This window comes from Dipodomys spectabilis, unplaced genomic scaffold (assembly GCF_019054845.1).
Source record: "Dipodomys spectabilis isolate Male_0828 unplaced genomic scaffold, ASM1905484v1 ptg000042l, whole genome shotgun sequence".
NCBI classification, from domain to species: domain Eukaryota; kingdom Metazoa; phylum Chordata; class Mammalia; order Rodentia; family Heteromyidae; genus Dipodomys; species Dipodomys spectabilis.
Window position 1 is genome coordinate 4,276,441 of NW_024870719.1, and position 20,531 is coordinate 4,296,971.

Sequence of the window (20,531 nt, forward strand, 5' to 3'; positions counted from 1 at the left end):
CCTTCCATATTTTATAATGAACCTTTATTTTATAAGAAAATTAACCATACTAATTATCTCCAAAACAATTAGGAGGATGCCTTGTTCTATTACTATTCAAACTTTAACATAATAGAGTCATTTGATGAGAAAACATTCTTTTATATAATAAGCCCTTCCTGGTGTTGCACCAATTTGTAATACCTACCCATAGATTCTAGCTATGCATTCTAGAGTTATGCCAAAGTCTAATCAGTTTTTCATGTTATAATCTTTAATATGTTCAACTTTCCAAACTAAACATCCCTATGACAATAACTTTTAGGCTCTTCGATATCACTTCCATCATTTTAAATTCAAGTTAAATTGAGATCATACCTAAAGCTTGCAAAGTATATATACCTTCACACAGATTTCCCCAATATACTACAATGGCTTGTAACCAAAAACCAAACTAAAACAAAAACAAACAAAAAAAAACCCATGTCTGAAAATGTTGTGATATAAATGTTTCCCATCTTAATCTAGAGGTTTTGATTTCCAGGGCTGAAAATAATCGTATAAAATATTCTTTGGTTAGAAGTATTATCTATTTCAAATGTAAGGTAATTATGACTGGAGTCTAAATGGCTGACTACCCAATAGAAAAAAAAGGAAAAAAGGAAAAAGCAAAAAAGGTCTAGTTATGTGACTTTTGCAAGTTACTACTAACAGTCTCCACATGTGTAGAATCAGGAAATGAGATAATTCACTTGTCTTAGCACTCATCTAATAAGGGAAAAACATCTATAAATGTATAAATATTAAAAAGTCACATATAGATTAAAAGTGATACTTAAGCCAATATGAACACCTATTAAAATATTCTTCAGGGCTGGGAAGGTGGCTCAGTGGTAGAGCGTTTGCCTTGCATGCATGAGGCTCTGGGTTCGATTCCTCAGCACCACATAAGCAGCAAAAAAAAAAAAAAAAAAGCCAGAAGTGGCGCTGTGGCTCAAGTGGTAGAGTAATAGCCTTGAGCTGAAGAGCTGGGGGACAGCACCCAGGCCCAGAGTTCAGGCCCCATGACTGAACTCCCCCCCCCAAAAAAAAAATATATATATATTCTTCAAAAGTCCTAAATCTATACTCTTTTAGTCTTCAGTCTGCCACTAACTAGGTATAACTTTCTGAAAACCATTTAATTTCTTTGCACACTACAAGGTAGGCAGACTCCATTATTGCTAAGCCTCTTATAACTCAAAGGTGTGTGATATGAAATTCATCTAGAGAAAACAAAAGGAAATCAAGTAAAAAGAAAAACCCAAAACAAATTTAAAAAAAAAAAAAAAAAAAACATAAAATAAGCCTGGCGCCAGTGTCTCATACCTGTAACTTGAGCTACTCAGGAAGCTGAGACCTGAGGATTGAGGTTCAAAGCCTGCCTAGCAGCAAAGTTCATAGACTGTTATCTCCAACTAACCATAAAAAAACAGAAGTGGAACTGTGGCTCAAGTGGTAGGGACTAGACTTGAACATAAAAGCTCAGTGACAGCACTCAGGCCAAAAGTTCAAAAAACAAATAATAAACATGAATTCTTTGATTTCCCTGTTTTATACTGTTAGATTTTCTTCAGCTGTGTTTTTGTTGTTTTTCTTGTTTGGGGGTTTTGAGGGTTTTTTTAGAGAGAAAAGTGAGGCTAGCCCACTTTATTTCAACTAATGGTAGGATTGAAATTTTTTAAAGCAACAAGTCAAGAGGTTAAAAAACAACAATTATCCAAGTGTTAACTATTAATTTACAAAAATCATAATTAATGACAGAAGGCAGAGACCATACTGCATATTCTGTCAACCTAAAAGCACTAAAATAGTTATTTTATGTGTTATGATTACTGTGGCTCTAATTGAATGATGATGGACTATGAACAGGCAGTCTTCAATGGATGAGTCTAGTCTTAGAAATCCCTTTCCTTTCTGTTTCAAAACACACTCACTCCGTGGACCCATTAAACTCTCATTATGTTTTAATGGTCTAGCACAGTGAGAAAGAGGCAACTGGGATACATAATATTTCAGTTACTTTTAAGGCTTTCCAAATACTGCAACAAAATTCCATTGTAGTGAGTTAAGTGTCAAAGGAAACACAAGATATCTAACAATTCAAAAGAAGTGTTCCTTTTCTCAATTCCAGATACTCAGGAGACAGATAAAGGAGGATCACTAGTTCTGAGCATGCTGGGCAAAGCTAGTGGTAAGACCTGTCTCTAAAACTAAACCAGAGAACTGGGTATATATAGCTCAAGTGAGAGCTAGTATATATAAAAACCCTAGGTTCAATACCCAGCACAACAATAAAAAGAATTTTCTTTCTCATATAAATTAGGAACACATATGTTTTCCACTTATTTCCACTGAACATTGAATGATATAATAATTTTCAAAGATATGGATAATACATAAACAAGTAGTCCTCAAATCTTTTATCACATTTATTTTTATCATATAAAACTTAAGTTAAAAAATACTGTGCTCTTTTCATTTTAATCATTATTCAGGATGTTGTTCAACTATGGCCTGGTTGGTGGTTTGTCTCTTTACACACTTGCAATGTGTATACCACAACTAGGAATTAAACAGCATTGTCATTATCAAGGATTGCAATAAATGTTGGCTATGCCGACTATCATAGAACTAACAGTTCACTGACATTGGATCAGCAACAAACCACAAAATCATTACTCAGAACATGACAACACTGGTGCTTTACCAGAGTCACTGAAATGGAATTTAATCAACTTCAATGCCCCTAACGTCATATACCCAAATTAATGGAGCAAATTCTTTTGTGTAATTTATTTAATTATACATACATTATTTATAATTTATCTCCTTATTATATCAGATTACCCACTGCAACTTTCTATTTTTGTTTTTGCCACTACTAGGGTTGAACTCGAGGCCTGAGTTTGCTAGGCAGGCACTCTACCACTTGAAACATGCTACTAGCCCTTTGCTCCATTTTAGTTTTCATTAAGTAGAGTCTCACATTTATTTCTGGCCCCATCTGGACTACTGTCATTCTATTTATGCTTTCTAAGTTGCTGTGATGAGAAGGGTATACCACCAAATATAGCTTTTATAGGTTGAGGTAAGGGTCTCTCAAACATTTTTCCTAAGTTGGCCTTAGCCTACCATCCTCCCAATGTGGCCTTCCAAATAGATAGGAGTGTTATGTACAAGCCAGACACAGTGTCAAGCCTATATTATAGGTTGCTTTTTTTTCGTTTTTTCCCGTGTGTGGGGTGTGTGTGTGTGTGTGTGTGTGTGTGTGTGTGTGTGTGTGTGTGTGTGTGTGTGTGTGTGTGTGTGTGTGTGTGTGTGTGTGCGCATGCGCACGTGCGCGCTTGTGAGCACCAGTCCTGGGGCTTGAATTTAGGGAGTGGGCATTGTCCCTGAGATTTTTTTTGCTCAAACCTAGCGCTCTATCATTTGACATACAGCTCCATTGGCTTTTTGGGGTTACTTGGCGCTAAGAGTCTTATAGACTTTCCTGCCCAGGCTAGCTTCAAACAGCAATCCTCATATCTCAACCTCCTGAGTAGCTAGGATTATTACAAGCACCTAGCAATATATTACAAGTTTTGAGACACTGAAAATAATGCATAATGAGGAAAATGTGTAGATATATAATTTTATATTTTTGGCAAAAAATATACAACAAATGCAAGCAACCATGAACAAAATACACTGTGTTCAATTAAGCACAAAATTTACATGAATGGCAGTCTAATTCAATTTAACAAGCATTTACAAAGAGTCTGCTAAAAACAAGGCACAGATAGACATTCAAAGCACTCGCTTCTCAAGACAGTTACAGAGGGGCTGGGAATGTGGCTTACTGCTAGAGTGCTTGCTTAGTATGCATGAATCCCTGGGTTCCTTTTCTCAGTACCACATAAACAAACAAACAAAAAAAAAGCTGGAGGTGGCGCTGTGGCTCAATGATAGAGTGCTAACCTTGAGCAAAAGAAGCTCAGAGAGTGATCAGGCTCTGAGTTTAAGCACCAGGACTGGCAAATAAATAAATAACATAAAATAAAAAAGGAAAAGAAAAAGAAAAGAAAAAAACTTACAGGGATTATTTATTCTCCCTTACATATAAAACATGAGACCGTCAAGTATTTTATTTTATTCTGTTGGTTCTATGGTCCTACTTTGCTTAACTTGTTTGTTCAACTGGTACTACCACTTGAACTATGCCTCCAGCCTTATTTTTAGCATGGCTATTTTGGAGATAAGGTCTAGAGAACTTTGCTGCTGCTCAGATTGGCTTCAAACTATGATCATCCAGACCTCAGCCTAAATTAAGTAGCCAAGATTAAAGGCATGGTATTCATTTTTCAGAGTTTTCAGCAAAAGATTTTGTTTAAAGTTAATGAACTACATATTTGCTACAGGCCTGTCAAAATAGGACCACAGAACTGATCTTAGTTAATATTAACAAAAACTCTGTAAACTATAAAAACATGTGTTTCTATAACACTATTATTATGGGGATATTGTTTGCCTATCTCTAACATGCTTCTGAAAACACTAAGGTTTATGGCAGTAAAAGAAAAAGAAAAAATATCCAAGAGAATGTGAAAGATGAAACCTATTATATAGTACTAGCTTAGGTAAGATAAATACTAATATCTACCACATATTGACAACTAGGTTCACTACATGTCAAAAATGTTATCCTATTAACATTGTGAAGGGGGTATTTTTAAATGATCCCCAAACAATATACAAAGGGAATTTATTTGAACATCTTCATTAATATATACAATCATTTCAACCAAAGTCACTTTATCATTCTCCCCCTTCCCACAACAGCCTCATCAAGCTTTCTTGTTCCACTTTCATGTATATACACAGTATATAATCATATTTGCCCACATTTGTCTTCCCCTTCACTAGCACCCTCACCTCCCAATAGACATGTTTTAAAGCTTCTTTTTGTTAATCTGCCTGTTAATTGTTCAAAAGAGTTACACCTTGGGATCTCACTCCTGCATATGCCTACTTCAGTCAGTTAGATCATATGTATGTATACACATACACATACATACTTATGATTTTGTGTGTATTTTCATGTATGTTCACATTTTAGGTCTTATGGTAACATATGAGAAAGAATGTGCCCCTTGTCCTTCTGAATTTGGCTTAAAAACAAGGAAACTGAGGCTCCAAGTCATACAGCACCATTGTGGCAGAATCAGGATTCTACCCCAGTGAAGTCTCACTCAAAACATCACAAATTTCCACTCCTTAGTTGCCACTACAGAGAACAGATGAATACTTATGTGAACTATTTGACTAAAAAGTTTTTGACTTCAACTTAATATTCTAAATGTCTTTCCAGGTCCTTCTCAATTAACACCTTTTCTGCATCAAAATCTTTGTCTTTGACCTGTAGTGCTTATTTTTTCATCAATAGGGAAGCCCGAGTGAAAATCCAGATAATTACTAACCATACAAGCAAGCAGACTCAGAGTAAGTCTCAATGTGTTCTTCTTTATTTATATAAACCTAAAATACAGGACCTTCCTTGGTCAGATTCACAATAAAACTTCCAGAACATAAAGAACATTCTCTGGTGGACTGCCATATTCAGTCATTTTTCTTAAATAGTACAAACAGAACCATGAAAACCTCAAAACTAGAAACTACTCCAGAAGCCAGAAGTAGACTTCAGCCAAGATAATTTTTTATTCCAGTTTTAGATGATGGTGGAATTCGTTTGGTATGGATGGAATACATTGACAGTAAAAGTCATATCCAGCTCTTATAAGGAGAAAGACTATTAAAAACATAAGGACTAAGGGAAGAAAAATATTTTGCTATCAGACAAAAAGTAATGAGAATGTGATTTTAAGAGACCTAAAAATTCAACAAATAAACTTACAAGAGTTTGTATAATCTATATTTAGACAATAAGAAGATAGTTTCCTTGTTTATTGCACACTAAATATATCCATCTCTACAAAAACAGATATGTATTTTTACCTCCCTACTTTTAACTTAAATAAGCGTTTATCATTTTAAAATGCCCACTCCACAAAGTTGTAACAAATATGTTACATAATATGGTTAAATAATACATTTAAGCAATATTATTTATATGTTTATATAATATACATACCTGTATTATATGAACATACATGTTTAATATTTTATAATATGTGTAAGTAACATTATTACCAAATATGTTAATAATGTTTTGAAGCCAAAAATTTCTGAAAAATTGCTAAGAAAGGGGCACAGAACTAATTCTTCATTAATACATTCAGAGACAATAGTCCTGCCACAAATTGATTTTGTCCTAGTCTCCTATGACATAAACTATTTCTCTGTCTTAGGTTAAAGAATACTTTATTTAGAAAAATTTATCTGTGAAAGTGAAGTATGAGATTCACTGAACAATATTAATTTCCTATAAATATTTCCTGACTCCAAAGTAAATATCCAAGTCAGTTTAGTCCATCATTCTTCATATTAAGGATTATTTCTTGGCTAGAATAAAGTCACAGTCTAAAATGGTGCTGCCCAACATAGCAGCCACCACCTGAGGCTACTTATGTTTATTAAAATTATATAAGGGCTGGGAATGTGGCTTAGTGATAGAGTGCTTGCCTAGCATGCATGAAGCCCTGGGTTTGATTCCTCAACACCACATAAACATAAAAGACCAGACGTGGTGCTGTAGCTCAAGTGGTAGAGTGCCAGCCTTAAGCAAAAATAGCTCAGGGACAGTGCCCAGGCCCTGAGTTTAAGCCCCAGGAGTGGCAAAAAAAAAAAAATTAAAAAGTTAAATAAATTACTTTTTTTTTTTTGGTCGGTCATGAGCCTGAAATCTGGGCCGGGGCATTGTCCCTCAAGCTCTTCAGATCAAGGCCAGCTCTCTACCACTTGAACCACAGTGCCACTTCCAGCTTCTTTCTGCTTCTATGGTGCTGAGGAATCGAACCCTGGGCCTCATGCATGCAATGTAAGCACTCTACCACTAAGCCACCTTCCCAACCGCTAACATTATATTTTTATATCCTGAATTCCACTGGCCACATTTCAATTTTTCAACAGCCTCCTTGTTTAATAACTATTGTATTGCACAGTACAAATACAAGACATTGTTGTGAATGCAGAAAAAACTACTGGGAAGTGCTGGTTTAGAAGAATAAGACATTCAGAATCACAGCTTCCTATTTAAAGAAACTTCCTACTTCTTGTGCAAGAGTGACTTCATAACTCTCAAAAACTGACAGCTATACTTCAGTCTCACAAATGTTACTTTGTTGGATTTACAACTAGAGAAAGGGAATTGATGCTTTATTATGCATAGTAGCATTTCAGCATCCAGTTTGGAGATGATGCTATTGTGACCTTTTTGTTCCCAAGTTGATGTGTATTTTCTCTCATCTGGATTAGAAAATAGTTAGGGTGAGAAAATGGAAAACATGATGATGCTCAGCTTCAGCAATGACTGGTTTAACCAATGTTCTTTTTAGGATTGTTCTTAAGTGAATATGATGCATATCTCACACAGCAGTTACATAAACAACTATAGTAAGTTCTCAAGGTGATAGAATTGACGCTGGATAGAGGAAACTTGTGAATGATCACAAGTCATAAACTTTCGTTAAGACAGAACACTGTGTTAAATAATTCTTAAATAACAGTGATTAGAAAAACAAAACATTGGGCTGGGAAGGTGGCTCAGTGGTAGAGCGCTTGCCTTGCACGCATGAGGCCCTGGGTTCGATTCCTCAGCACCACATAAGCAAAAAGAAAAAAGCCGGAAGTGGCGCTGTGGCTCAAGTGGTAGAGCGCTAGCCTTGAGCTGAAGAGCTGAGAGACAGAGCCCAGGCCCAGAGTTCAGGCCCCAGGACCAGACCCCCCCAAAAAAAAGAAAAACAAAACATTAAGAAGGCAGCCAGTCAAAATTCCACAAGCTGTCTATAGCCCTCAACCTGAATGTCAATGTAAGGCCATGAGTTCAGAACCTGGTGATATAAAGTATATTACATACATGTCAAGAACTCTGACCTAAATGATAATAAAAGAAAAATATTAGCCAGGCACCAGTAGCTCACACTTGTAAATCTAGCTACTCAAGAGGCTGAGATTTGAGGATTGTGGCCAAAGCCAGCCCGGGCAAGAAAGTCTGTGTGGCTCAAATGGTAGAGTGCTAGCCTTTAAGCACAAAGAGGCTCAGGGACAGCATCCAAGTCTGGACTTCAAGCCCCAAGTTCAGCAAAAGAAGAAGGAGGAGGAGGAGGGGGAGGAGGGGGGAGGAGGAGGGGGAGGAGGGGGAGGAGGGGGAGGAGGGGGAGGGAGGAAGATAAAGAAAAGAAAAAGATAATTATTTTTTAAAATCTACAGCAGGGGCTGGGAAGGTAGCTCAGTGGTAGAGTGCTTGCCTTGCATGCACTGAGGCCCAGGGTTCGATTCCTCAGCACCACATAAGCAGAAAAAGCCAGAAGTGGCACTGTGGCTCAAGTGGTAGAGCGTTAGTCTTGAGCTGAAGAGCTGAAGGACAGCACCTGGACTCAGAGTTCAGGCCCCACAAAAAAAAAAAAAAAAAAGTATCTACAGCAGCATGCATGCACTTAGAACTCTGAGAAATAGATTCCTGAGAGGAACTTGTAACCAATAAAGGTTTTAATGGCTTCTCATTAAGTTCCTGGCAATGAGTATTTCAGAAAATTAAGTAGTTTATGGAGCACATTTCTTGAGACATTCTCTTATTTGATTAGATGAGGCATCAATGCAATGTGGATGAGAATTCTAAACAGATGGGGAAAATAACCATAGAAAAGGTTTCTGGCTTTGGACAAACTGTAAAAGGTTCTTTTAATGGGCAAAAAAAAAAACCCACCCATATATATATATATATATATATATATATAGAGAGAGAGAGAGAGAGAGAGAGAGAGACATACTTCATGCATCATGTCTGGCCTCGAAGGTGGCAAGAAGAAGCCCCTGAAGCAGCCCAAGAAGCAGGCCAAGGAGATGGATGAGGAAGACAAGGCCTTTAAGCAGAAACAGAAAGAGAAGCAGAAGAAACTCGAGGAACTGAAAGCGAAGGCTGAGGGGAAGAGACCCCTCACCACAGGTGGAATTAAGAAATCTGGCAAAAAGTAAGCTGTTCCTTGTCCCTGAGATGATGGTGACCCTTGATTCCATTCCCATTCAACATCTGGATTTCCTGTTGTAACATTTCTGCCACCTATAGGTAGAATGAAGTTTTGTCTAGAACTCTGAACATTAAGAACAACCTTTAAAAAAAAATACTACAGTGGCTCAGTCTCTAGTTTGTCAGCCATTGTGTCAGCCATTGCTACCTCAGCTGTAACTTTCAAGTAAACCCAGCCTAGGTTCCAAAAAAAAAAAACCTAGAGTTAAATGTCTTGCTTTTGGAAGGGAAAAGGTAAAAATAAGAGGAAGAAACAAGCCAATCTTCTAGATTTGTGGAATAATACTGTTTCTTGACTGGAGTGATGGCTATACAAGGTTGTAAACTGTACACCTTTAATAATTTAGAAATCTCTGCAGCTATGATCTATCTCTGTAGATATAGAGATACTACACATATGGTCTTGTATGTGCCTACATGCATGTTTATATCCATAAGAGAAAATATGTATATATGCATGCCATACTAAAAATTTTGCAAATGTAAAGGTTAAATATTCCTCTAGCTCAAATGAGAGTTATAGTTGTAAAGAATAACCTCAGAATCTTTGTAGGTCATATGAAAGAAGTGAGGAAAAGGAAAGGAGAGACTGGGAATGTGGCTTAGTGGTAGAGTGCTTACCTAGCATGTATTAAGCCCTGGGTTCCATTCCTCAGTACTAGGTTAACAGAAAAAGCTGGAAGTGGCTCTGTGGCTCAAGCAGTAGAGTGCTGGTCTTGAGCAAAAAAAGCTCAGGCTCTGAGTTCAAGCCCCAGGACAAAAAAGAAAGAAGGAAGGAAGGAAGGAAGGAAGGAAGGAAGGAAGGAAGGAAGGAAGGAAGGAAGGAAGGAAGGAAGGAAGGAAGGAAGGGAGGAAGGGAGGGAGGGAAGGAAAGAAAATAAAGAGAGGGAGAGAAAGAAAGAAAGAAAGAAAGAAAGAAAGAAAGAAAGAAAGAAAGAAAGAAAGAAAGAAAGAAAGAAAGAAAGAAAGAAAGGAAGGAAGGAAGGAAGGAAGGAACAAAGAAACAAAGAAACAAAGAAAAGAAAGAAAAGGAATTCTCTCAAGATAATACTACGAGATGTCATTGAATAAGATATACATTGCAGTAACATTTCTTCTTATGAGGTCCCTTTGTGAACACTTGAGTGTGGCATTAGTCCAAGTTCATTGGTGCATATTAAACAAGATGTTTTATTTTTGTTTATTTGTTCAGTCAAAGTAGTTGTAAGCCAGTAGCCAAAGGTGGAGCACTTCATATGTGGATAGCACTATCTGCACTGGCCTTTGCAGAAAGAGAGTATTTTTCCCTGTAGTAAGATAAATATGGATTATGGTCTTTTTCAAGAAGCTGTGAATCAAGTATAAAATAGTACCATTCCCATTAAGATTACAAATAAATGGAGAATGGTTATCTACATTATCTTAGTAAAAGAGAATCTTCAAGAAATGGTCAGAAGTTTAGGGCAATTGATAGAATCACCTTAGGGTTTTTGAAGCACTGATAGCCCTAGAATAAGGTGTGATCTGATCCTTGGGATCAGAACTACTACTGAGATTAGGACTAAGGTTTCACCTAATCACAAGGCTACTTCAAGTGAAGAGAAAAATATTAAAAAATAAAATATGAGAATGGCCAGAAATGTCCAGTTCTTATAAAGAATAAACATCCTGGTCCAGAAGTAGATCATCACGTGGAATGATTATGTTAGATCTACATTCCCAAAGTCTCAGGCAATTTCTGCCCCAAAGGAACTATTTGCTTCAGATTCTCCACTTAGGCTTAGGCTTAGGAGATCAGAATAATATATCCCAATTGTAGATATTTCTTTTTTTTTTTTTTTTTTGTCAGTTGTGGGGCTTGACCTCTGGGCCTGGGCATGGTCCCTCAGCTCTTCAGCTCAAGACTAGGGCTCTACCACTTAAGCACAGCGCCACTTCCAGTTTTCTGGTGTTTTATTGGAGATAAGAGACTCATAGACTTTCCTGCCAGGGCTGGCTTTAAACCACAATGATCTCAGCCTCCTGATTACCTAGGATTACAGGCGTGAGCCACCAGCTCTGGCTCAATTTTAACTATTTCTTTTCTTTTCTTTTTTTCTTTTTTTTTTTTGGTCAGTTGTGGAGCTTGAACACTGGGTTTGGGTGCTGTCCCGGAGCTCTTCAACTCAAGGCAAGTGCTCTACCGCTTGAGCCACAGCGCCACTTCCATTTTTCTAGTGGTTTATTAGAGATAAGAGTCTCACAAACTTTCCTGCCTGGGCTGGCTTTGAACCGTGATCCTCAGATCTCAGCCTCCTGTGTAGCTAGGATTACAGGGGTGAGCCACAGGCGCCCGGCTAATTGTAGCTATTTCTATCGCTAACTCAATTCTACAATTTTCTGGAGTGATGATGAGTCATATTTTCCTTATTATAAATGCTACCACTATTAATATATTCTTATAATAAGAATAGCTTTAGGCTGGTGATGTGGCTTAGTGGTAGAGTGCTTACCTAACATGCATGAAGCCCAGGGTTGGATTCCTCAGTACCATATAAAGAGAAAAGGCAGTGTTGTGGCTGAAATGCTAGCATTGAGCAAAAGAAGCTCAGGGACAGTGCCCAGGTTCTGAGTTCAAGCCCCAGGACTGGCAAAAAAAAAAAGAGAGAGAGAGAGAAATAGAGGAAGGAAGGAAGGAAGGAAGGAAGGAAGGAAGGAAGGAAGGAAGGAAGGAAGGAAGGAAGGAAGGAAGGGAGGGGAGTTCTAATACTAAAGAATATAAATATATATATGTATATTTCTTCTCTATCCAAAATAATGAAGACATTAAGATTATATTGCTAGTACTTTGGAGCATGCCATTGTACTTATAACATTATGTTTTCACTTCAACACATATAAATAATTGAATGAGCCAGCACTGGTGGCTCACGCCTATAATCCTAGCTACTCAGGAGGCTGAAATCTGAGGATCACGGTTCAAAGCCAGCCCAAGCAGAAAGCCTGTGAGACTCCAAAAAAAAAAAAAAAAAAAAAAACCACTCAGAAAACCGGAATTGGCACTGTGGCTTAAGTGGTAGAGTACTCACCTTGAGCTGAAGAGCTCAGAGACAGTGCCCAGGCCCAGAGTTCAAGCCCCACAACTGACAAAAGAGAAAAAACAAAGAAATAATCGAATGATGCTCATTATGTGGCAGAAACACTTTATTAACTCATGTAGTCCTCAGAGTAACACCACAAAAAATATCACTGAACAATAAGGAAGTAAAATTAGGTATTATTAACTGTCAATGCATTGAGAAGTTGGGATTCAAAGCCAGGTTCTGTTATTAACAATTATAGTCACTGAAAAATTGAGAGAATACAAATGGGTGCACAGTACAAAACTAAAAGTTGGAAGCCTTAAATAACAGATTATGAAATTTCTCCTTGCTCTTCATCTCTTGTGCTGGTATTTTTCATGGTTTTAAATGTGCCTTTCTGGTTTCTCTAATAGTTATGAATTTTTTTAAGTGACAAAATCAGTTACTAAGTTACTGCATCAAAAGATGGCACATCCTATAGGGAACCTTGGAGTAGCTCATAAAATAATGATAGGATAAATTTATAATTAAGTGGCTTTACTGCCTTATACTATACAATTTTGAGGAGGTCCTAAGAGAGCTAGGGCTATTTCTATAACAAAGCCTTGCATAGCCCGCTTATGTAACCTACCCCTATAAAAACCCATCCTACCCTGAGTTTGGAGCCATTCTCCTACTTTCCTGATAATTGGATTCAGTCCCCACACAGCTAAAATATAGTTCCTAGCTCCTTTAACTGAGTGTCTTGGAATCTCTTTTGAATTCAGGTTATAATAACATTGACTAACAACAAATGGAATTCAAATGGTATCTAAACTATAAGATTCTTTCTCATCAATTTTCCAAATCCAATCTAACACCAAATTCAAGGTAGTGTTTTTCAAATCCAGCCCTTTCTCCTTCATACTGCCACTGTTCCACCTTAGAATAACAATTACAATCTTTCCACAAGTCCCTTTATGCTAATTTGACCTAAGTATCACCACTAACATATTTTCCTAAATAGATTCCATACATTCTCCTTTGTAAATACATTTCATAGTTCTCTATAGTGTATATAATGGATGCAAAAAGGTAGCATAAAAGAAGCCATTTCACCCTCCCCAATCCACATCTTTTGTAATTTTATCTCTCATCATTCCTTGCTCCCTTCCAGTCCTTCAGATTGTAGACATGTATCATACTAAGCTTATCCTTCTACACATTTAAGCTTTCATGTTTCCAAAACACTACAAATGCTACTTTATCTTCCTGGAACATTCTTGTTCACTCAGGAAAGTCCTCCAACTCATTCTTCAATATTCAAACAATTTTGACTTCCTTAAAAAAATCATTGCTGACCTCTTCTTGATCTCATATTACTGGTGGGTTTCTGCAGACCCAAGACCCTATGTAGTCAATTTTTTCATTTTACAAACTGAGAAATGTGACCCAAGAAACTGAGGAGATAATGAGGTCATCTAGCCATAAAACTAGGTGAAACCAAAATAATTGTGGTCAAAATGGAAAGAGGTGTGAACTTTAGACGTAACTGACATAATTAAGATGAAGAATACACAAAACAGAATAGGGGAATCAGGAGGAAGATGGCAGAGGAAAAGCTAGAGGCTAAACAAGCTCTTGTGTAGAAACCAGTTTTAGTGTTCCATTGAAAAGTCCAAGGCTAGAGAGTCACACCAAGTGTGCCATCATAGTACAGAAAGTTTGGCCAGAGCAGAAAAATTCAGGCAGCTTGGTTAAGGAGACAGATTTGAGCACTCGCCAGTGCTATTGCAAACACCATATCAACAGAGAGAGCCTGAGACAAAGGCACCAGAAGCCTTATACGAGCAGGCTCTACTCACCGCCAGCAAGAACCCACAAGCAGAAATCTTCATCCTGCTGACTATAGATAGTCTCAGACCATGGACAGCCCGGAAACCAAGGGAAAGCCATGAGTACCACAGAAGACATCCTTACTTCTTTTTACAGAGCAGTGGTGGGAAGGTAGTCCCTCCCACACCACTAGAGAACTCCATCTTTGATACTGACAAAGACCCTGGCCAGAGCAGCTAGCCCATAACTCAGGCCTTGGAAGAAGACAGTAGGAACCATTTAACAGGCCAAAGGAATTTGACCTGTGAATCTAAGCTCCACCCCAGGGAAAAGTTGCCTTTTCCACGCAGAGGGAGCTCCCTCTATGGAGGAGTGACTTTCTTCACTGGGTAAACAGAGCCAGAAGCTATCCCAACCCACTGTATCACAGGCAGCAAACCCAGCTGGCAGAGGATAGAAGAAAAATAACTGGAAACTCAGTAAAAATAAATCCTCAGAATGGCTACAGATGGGGCTGTGTGAGTGTCTCAGGAGCCAGCTTCTCAGGGAAAAGCTACTGATTGCTGGCAGGTCTCAATTCTACCCACAACCTAGCCTCATCACACCAACTCCAAGCTAGAGGAAACAGCCATCTCCCTCTTTTGTGATACTCAAAGCAGATCACCCTCCCACTGAACTAGCCTGGGAGGAGGATCACAAAGTCCTGGGTAAAGCAGAGCTTCATTCTGCTTGCTCAAGCAAACTGATTTAAGAAACCAATCAAAGCCGGGCAGCAGAGGATCATGGTGAAAAGCCAGCCCTGGCAGGAAAGTCTGTGAGACTCATCTCCAATAAAACACTAGAAAGCCAGAAGTAGTGCTGTGGTTCAAGCGGTAGAGTGTTTGCCTTGAGCTGAAGAGCTGAGGGACAGCGCCCAGGCCCAGAGTTCAAGGCCCAGGATTGATGAAAAAAGAAAGAAAGAAAGAGAGAGGGGGGGGGGGAGGGAGGGAGGCAGGGAAGAAGGGAGGAAGGAAGGAAGGAAGGAAGGAAGGAACTAATCAAGGCACAGGAAAATAAAACACCACAAGCAAACCAGAGATTCCACCAAGAGACTGGTTATGGACACAGGGGAGACACAAGATCCCCCACTCCCCCCCCGCAAAAAAAAAATATCAAAGAACTTTTTTCTACCTACTTTTTTAAAAAATTGTTTTCTATTTTTTGCATCATTTTTTTAGGTTGTTTTTTAAATTCTCTTTTTACTCTTTTCCCTTTTGGTCCTTTTTGGGTTTGGGGTTTGGGTTTTTTTTGTTTGTTTTGCTTTACGTAATTGCTAGTTCTGTTCATCCCCAGATTTATACTCACCTTCAATTATTAGACCCTAGCCTTCATTGTGTGCATACTTAATTCAGATATTGATTACTCACTTCACAAACTCTCAGCTTTAACTCCCTTAATTGTAGTATTATTTCTTTATACTGACATAATTTTTAAGTGTTTCATTTTTAATTTTTTTTTTTTTTTTTTGCGGTTGTGGGGCCTGAACTCTGGGCCTGGGCACCGTCCCTCAGCTCTTCAGCTCAAGGCTAGCACTCTACCACTTGAGCCACAGCACCACTTCTGACTTTTTCTGCTTAATTGGTGCTGAGGAATCAAACCCAGGGCCTCATGCATGCAAGGCAAGCACTCTACCACTGAGCCTCCTTCCCAGCCCTCATTTTTAATTTTTTTAATTTTTAATTTTTCATTTTTCTTTATTTCTCTTCTCTTTTCCTTCTATTCTTTTCCTCTCTCTGAATTTAGGTCTTGGTTATATTCCCTCTCCTGCTTTCCCTCCCCATATTCCTCTAATCTTATTTTCTCCTCATAATTCTTCCTAAACCTATTAATTTCTGGTCTTCTTGATTTTCTTAGTCCATTGATCCCTAGATGTTTGTTACTGAACAAGATTGTATCTGTTGGACTAGATTGTATCTGGACTCATTTTGACTGCATCAAAAAATCGGGGCAACTACAGAGCTCTGGTTGATTCTAGCCTTAAAATAGTATTCTAGCACAAAGTTGGTTCTGCTTTCGTACCCAAATGTGCAGAACAATCCAGAGAAACCCAATAAAAATGGCAAGTCCAGGTATCTCAACTCTCCGTAATGATAATCAGGCAACAGAGTAGCGAATAATCCAGAGTAGAGTTCCCAAAGTACTCTACAAACACTACTGATAAACATGCTGAATGAAAAGATTGAAAGCCTGCAAAAGACTCTGTGTGAGCGTGATAGGAAAATCCATGAGCATGATGAGGCTAACCAAATATTAGTACAGGAATTTCATGAGCATGAGGAGGCTAACCAAAGATTAATAGAGAAAATTGGGTGAATGGCTGAGAATAAACAAAGATAAATAGAAGTATTCATGGAATCTACAGCCGGAAAGCTGGGGGAATCGATGGAGGCCACAAAGGGAATGCTGAATGAATCCCGACAGAAGGAAAGGGAGTCCAATGAAACTATAACCTATCAACTAAAGGATTTGAGAATGAACACTGAAAACCAAATTAAGGAGGTAAAGAAGTCCATACAAGATCTAAAACAAAGCTCCAACAAAGAATTTGAAGCCATCAAATCTGACCAATTAGAAGGAAAATAAAAATAAAAAACAAAGTAGAAAGTCTTGACAGTAGGTTAGACCATGCAGAAAATCAAATCTCTGGGACTGAAGACAGCCTAGACATTATAGAGAAAGAACAGACAAGGATTCAAGACAAATCCAAGAAATATGATACATCTATTCAACGTTTAGAAGACACCATCAGAAGGCCAAATTTAAGGCTAATAGGTGTAGAGGAGGGCCTAGAGGCAGAAGTTAAAGGTCTAGGAAATTTATTTAGCAGAATCCTAGCAGAGAACTTTCCAAACATGCAAAAAGATAGGCCTATTCAGATACAAGAAGCTTTTAGAATGCCAGGTAAACCAGACCAGAATAGGACATACCACTGTCACATTGTAATCCACACAGGTTCAATTGAGACTAAGGAAAGGATCCTCAATGCTGTCAGGGGAAAAGATCAATCACCTATAAAGATAAACCAATCAGAATAACTTCAGATTTCTCAGCAGAGACAATTAAATCAAGAAGAGCCTGGAAAGATGTATGCCATGCCCTAAAGACAAACAACTATCAACCAAGAATACTGTACCCAGCTATACTCTCCTTCATAATGGAAGGTCAAATAAAACCCTTCCACAGCAAAGAAAAATCGAAACAATATGTCTCCACCAAACTAGCCCTACAAAAGATGCCTAAAGATGTCATACATGTAGTCTCCTACTCCCAGTCGGCTTCTATGTACATGCTAAAGCACTAATCCTATCAGATTTGCTATTGTGTTTTGAGTACTGATTCAACATCTCTTGAGTTAATGATTAGATAGAAAAGAGTTTCATAGAAAATATTCGTTGGAAAATGTAGGTTCTATTATGGCTAGAGAAGTTGAGCATTTTTTCATGTGTCTATTGGCTATTCTTATTTTCTCTTCAGAGAAGTCTCTCTTTAAGACTTTAGCCCTCTTATTAATTGGGTGGTTGTTTCTTTGAGGATTTGTTGTTGGGGGATTTAATTTTTTGAGTTCTAAGTATATTTTAGATATTAGGCCTTTGTCTATTGTATGGCTAGTGAATATCTCCCAATCCGTGGGCTTTCTATTGGTCTTGTTAGCTATGTCCTTTGCCATGCAGAAGCTCTGCATGCAATCCCATTTGTCCAACGATAGCTAAGATATGGAATCAACCCAGATGCCCTTCAGTAGATGAATGCATCAAGAAAATGTGGTATATATACACAATGGAATTCTATGCCTCTATTAGGAAGAATGACACCGCCCCATTTAAGGGTCATTACATACTAAGATATGCTAATAGTTGGGTGTTGGTGGCTCACATCTACTTTAGAAGCTGAGATCTGAGGATCAGGGTTTGAAGCCAGCCTGAGTAGAAAAAGTCCCCCTGAGACTCTTATCTCCAATTAATCACTCAAAAACCAGAAGTAGTGCTGTGGCTCAAGTGGTAGAGTCCTAGCCTTGAGCAAAGACAGGTTCAGGGACGGTGCCAAGGCCCTGAGTTCAAGCCTCACAACTGACAAAAAAAAAGATATGCTAGCATATAAATTACTTTCATGAGAATGAAAGGAGATATGTGTATGTGTGTATCAACAACAACATATATATATATATATATATATATATATATATATATATTTGTTGATTTGTTTTTGGTTTGAGACTGGGTCTCATTATGAATCTCAGCCTACTTTGAGTTCATTGCAGTCCAGGCTTATTTTGAACTTATGATTCTCCTGTCTCAGCTTCCTGAGTCCTAAAAATATAAGAATAAACCATTATATCTGACTCAATAAAGTTATTTTTATTATTTTATTTTAGTGCAGTTTGAGTGACAGTGTCTCACTACATAGCCCAGGCTAGCCTAAAAATTCCATATCTCTGTCATCTCCTACAAGTTGAGATGACAGGCATACCTCACCTGATGCTAATTTAATAATTTATATTATTAGCATATTTTATTAGGGATTCATTATGGCATTTCCAAATATGCATACAATATATTCTAATTAAACTTACTCCCTTTATCACTCTCCTTTATACTCCTCCACACTTCTAAAACAATTTCAATATATTTTATTGTTCTATTCTCATATATGCAAATAAAATACTTTTTATATTCACCTGTATCTACATCTCCTTTTGTTCTTCCCACTCCCACTGGTGCCTACCCTTCCTCAACATAGACTGTTGTTACACTCCTATCTTTCATTTTCTTCATTATGTATGTATACATGTATAATTATAAAATATGTAAAAATGTCTATGTATATTTATATCCTTTAAATCTAGCCTCTATAAATGAGTGGAAACATGAAATATTTGGCTTTATGAGCATAGATTATTTTGCTCATCATGAACGATAACAAATTCCAACAGTTTTCCTGACAATGACATGATTTCATTTCTCTTTATGCCTGTGTAATATTCCATGGTGTATATATACCAAGTTGTCTATTTATACATTCATCTGTTGTTGAGCATTTCAATTTAGATATTGTAAACAGAGCTGCAATAAACACGGGAATGCAGTTATATTTGTTTTCTTTTTTTCTTTTTTCTTTTTTTTTGTCGGTCATGGGGCCTGAACTCTGGGCCTGAGCAGTGTCCCTCAGCTCTTCAGCTCAAGGCTAGCGCCCTACTACTTGAGCCAAAGCGCCACTTCCAGCTTTTTCTGCTTATGTGGTGCTGAAGAATCAAACCCAGGGCCTCATACATGCTAGGCAAGCACTCTACCACTGAGCCACCTTCCCAGTCCCTTTTTCTTTTCTTTCTTTCTTTTATTTTTTTTCCTAGGCCTGGGGCTTGAACTCAAAGCATGGGAACTGTCCTTGAGCTTCTTTTGCTCAAGGCTAGCATTCTACCACTTGAGCCATAGCACCATTTCCAGCTTTTTCTTTTTTTTTTGGGTCCGGTCATGGGGCCTGAGCTCTGGGCCTGAGCGCTGTCCCTCAGCTCTTCAGCTCAAGGCTAGCACTCTACCACTTGAGCCACAGTGCCACTTCCGGCTTTTATCTTTTTGCTTATGTGATGCTGAGGAATCGAACCCAGGGCCTCATGCATGCAAGGCAAGCGCTCTACCACTGAGCCACCTTCCCAGCCCCACTTCCAGCTTTTTCTATTTATGTGGTACTGAGGAATCCAACCCAGGGCTTCATGCATGCAAGGCAAGCACTCTACCACTAAGTTCATTCCCAGCCCAACAGTTATATTTCTTTTTTTTTTTTTTTTTGGGTCCGGTCATGGGGCCTAAACTCTGGGCCTGGGCGCTGTCCCTCAGTTCTTCAGCTCAAGGCTAGCGCTCTACCACTTGAGCCACAGCGCCACTTCCAGCTTTTTTCTTTTTGCTTATGTGGTGCTGAGGAATCGAACCCAGGGCCTCATGCATGCAAGGCAAGCGCTCTACCACTGAGCCACCTTCCCAGCCCCTGTATTTCTTATATATAGATTTACACTCCTTTAGGTAGAGTAGAATGGAGAAGTCATAAAAGCAGACACACTCTGACAGAGTGGAAGAGTGCTAGCCTTGAACACAAAAGGTGAGGACAGCACCCAGGCTCAGTTCAAGCCCCATGATCACCCCTCACCGCCCCCCCTCAAAAAAAAGAGGTGGAAATTTAAATTTAAATACATATTGTTTGGTGAAAGAAGGCACTCTGAAAAAGCTACATACTTTAAGATCCCTACTATATAGTACATTCTGTGAAAAATGTGCATATTTGAGGACAGTGAGATATAGAGAAAGGAATAAAGATAATCCCAAGTGATTTTTTTAGGGGAATGAAACTATTCTGTATGTCTGGAATAATGGCTAAATGACATTGTACATTTGGCAAAATTAGGATAACCATGTTTTTAAACAACACAAAAACTGGTATTAACA

The 20,531-nt window shown here is 38.2% G+C and overlaps 2 protein-coding genes and 1 long non-coding RNA gene across 3 annotated transcripts in view; 1 reads left to right on the plus strand and 2 right to left on the minus strand.

Moving 5' to 3' along the window:
• Slc25a21 (solute carrier family 25 member 21) overlaps positions 1 to 20,531 on the minus strand; it is a 543,123-nt gene that overhangs the window by 492,525 nt on the left and 30,067 nt on the right. The window lies entirely within an intron of this gene.
• Positions 2,551 to 16,588, minus strand: LOC122106528. The gene is made up of 3 exons (XR_006147193.1): positions 16,576 to 16,588; positions 9,282 to 9,361; positions 2,551 to 2,562 (listed from the first exon to the last, which is right to left on the minus strand). It is a non-coding gene; the product is annotated as an uncharacterized LOC122106528 (long non-coding RNA).
• LOC122106527 (translation machinery-associated protein 7-like) lies at positions 8,954 to 9,309 on the plus strand. Its single transcript, XM_042677901.1, has one exon. It carries the CDS (start codon positions 8,956 to 8,958, stop codon positions 9,148 to 9,150), a length of 195 nt encoding a protein of 64 aa, XP_042533835.1. The 5' UTR covers positions 8,954 to 8,955; the 3' UTR covers positions 9,151 to 9,309.

What these genes read in the sequence shown, in the direction of transcription:
- LOC122106527 (XM_042677901.1), top strand. Translation starts at nt 8,956, where the DNA reads ATGTCTGGCCTCGAAGGTGGCAAGAAGAAGCCCCTGAAGCAGCCCAAG.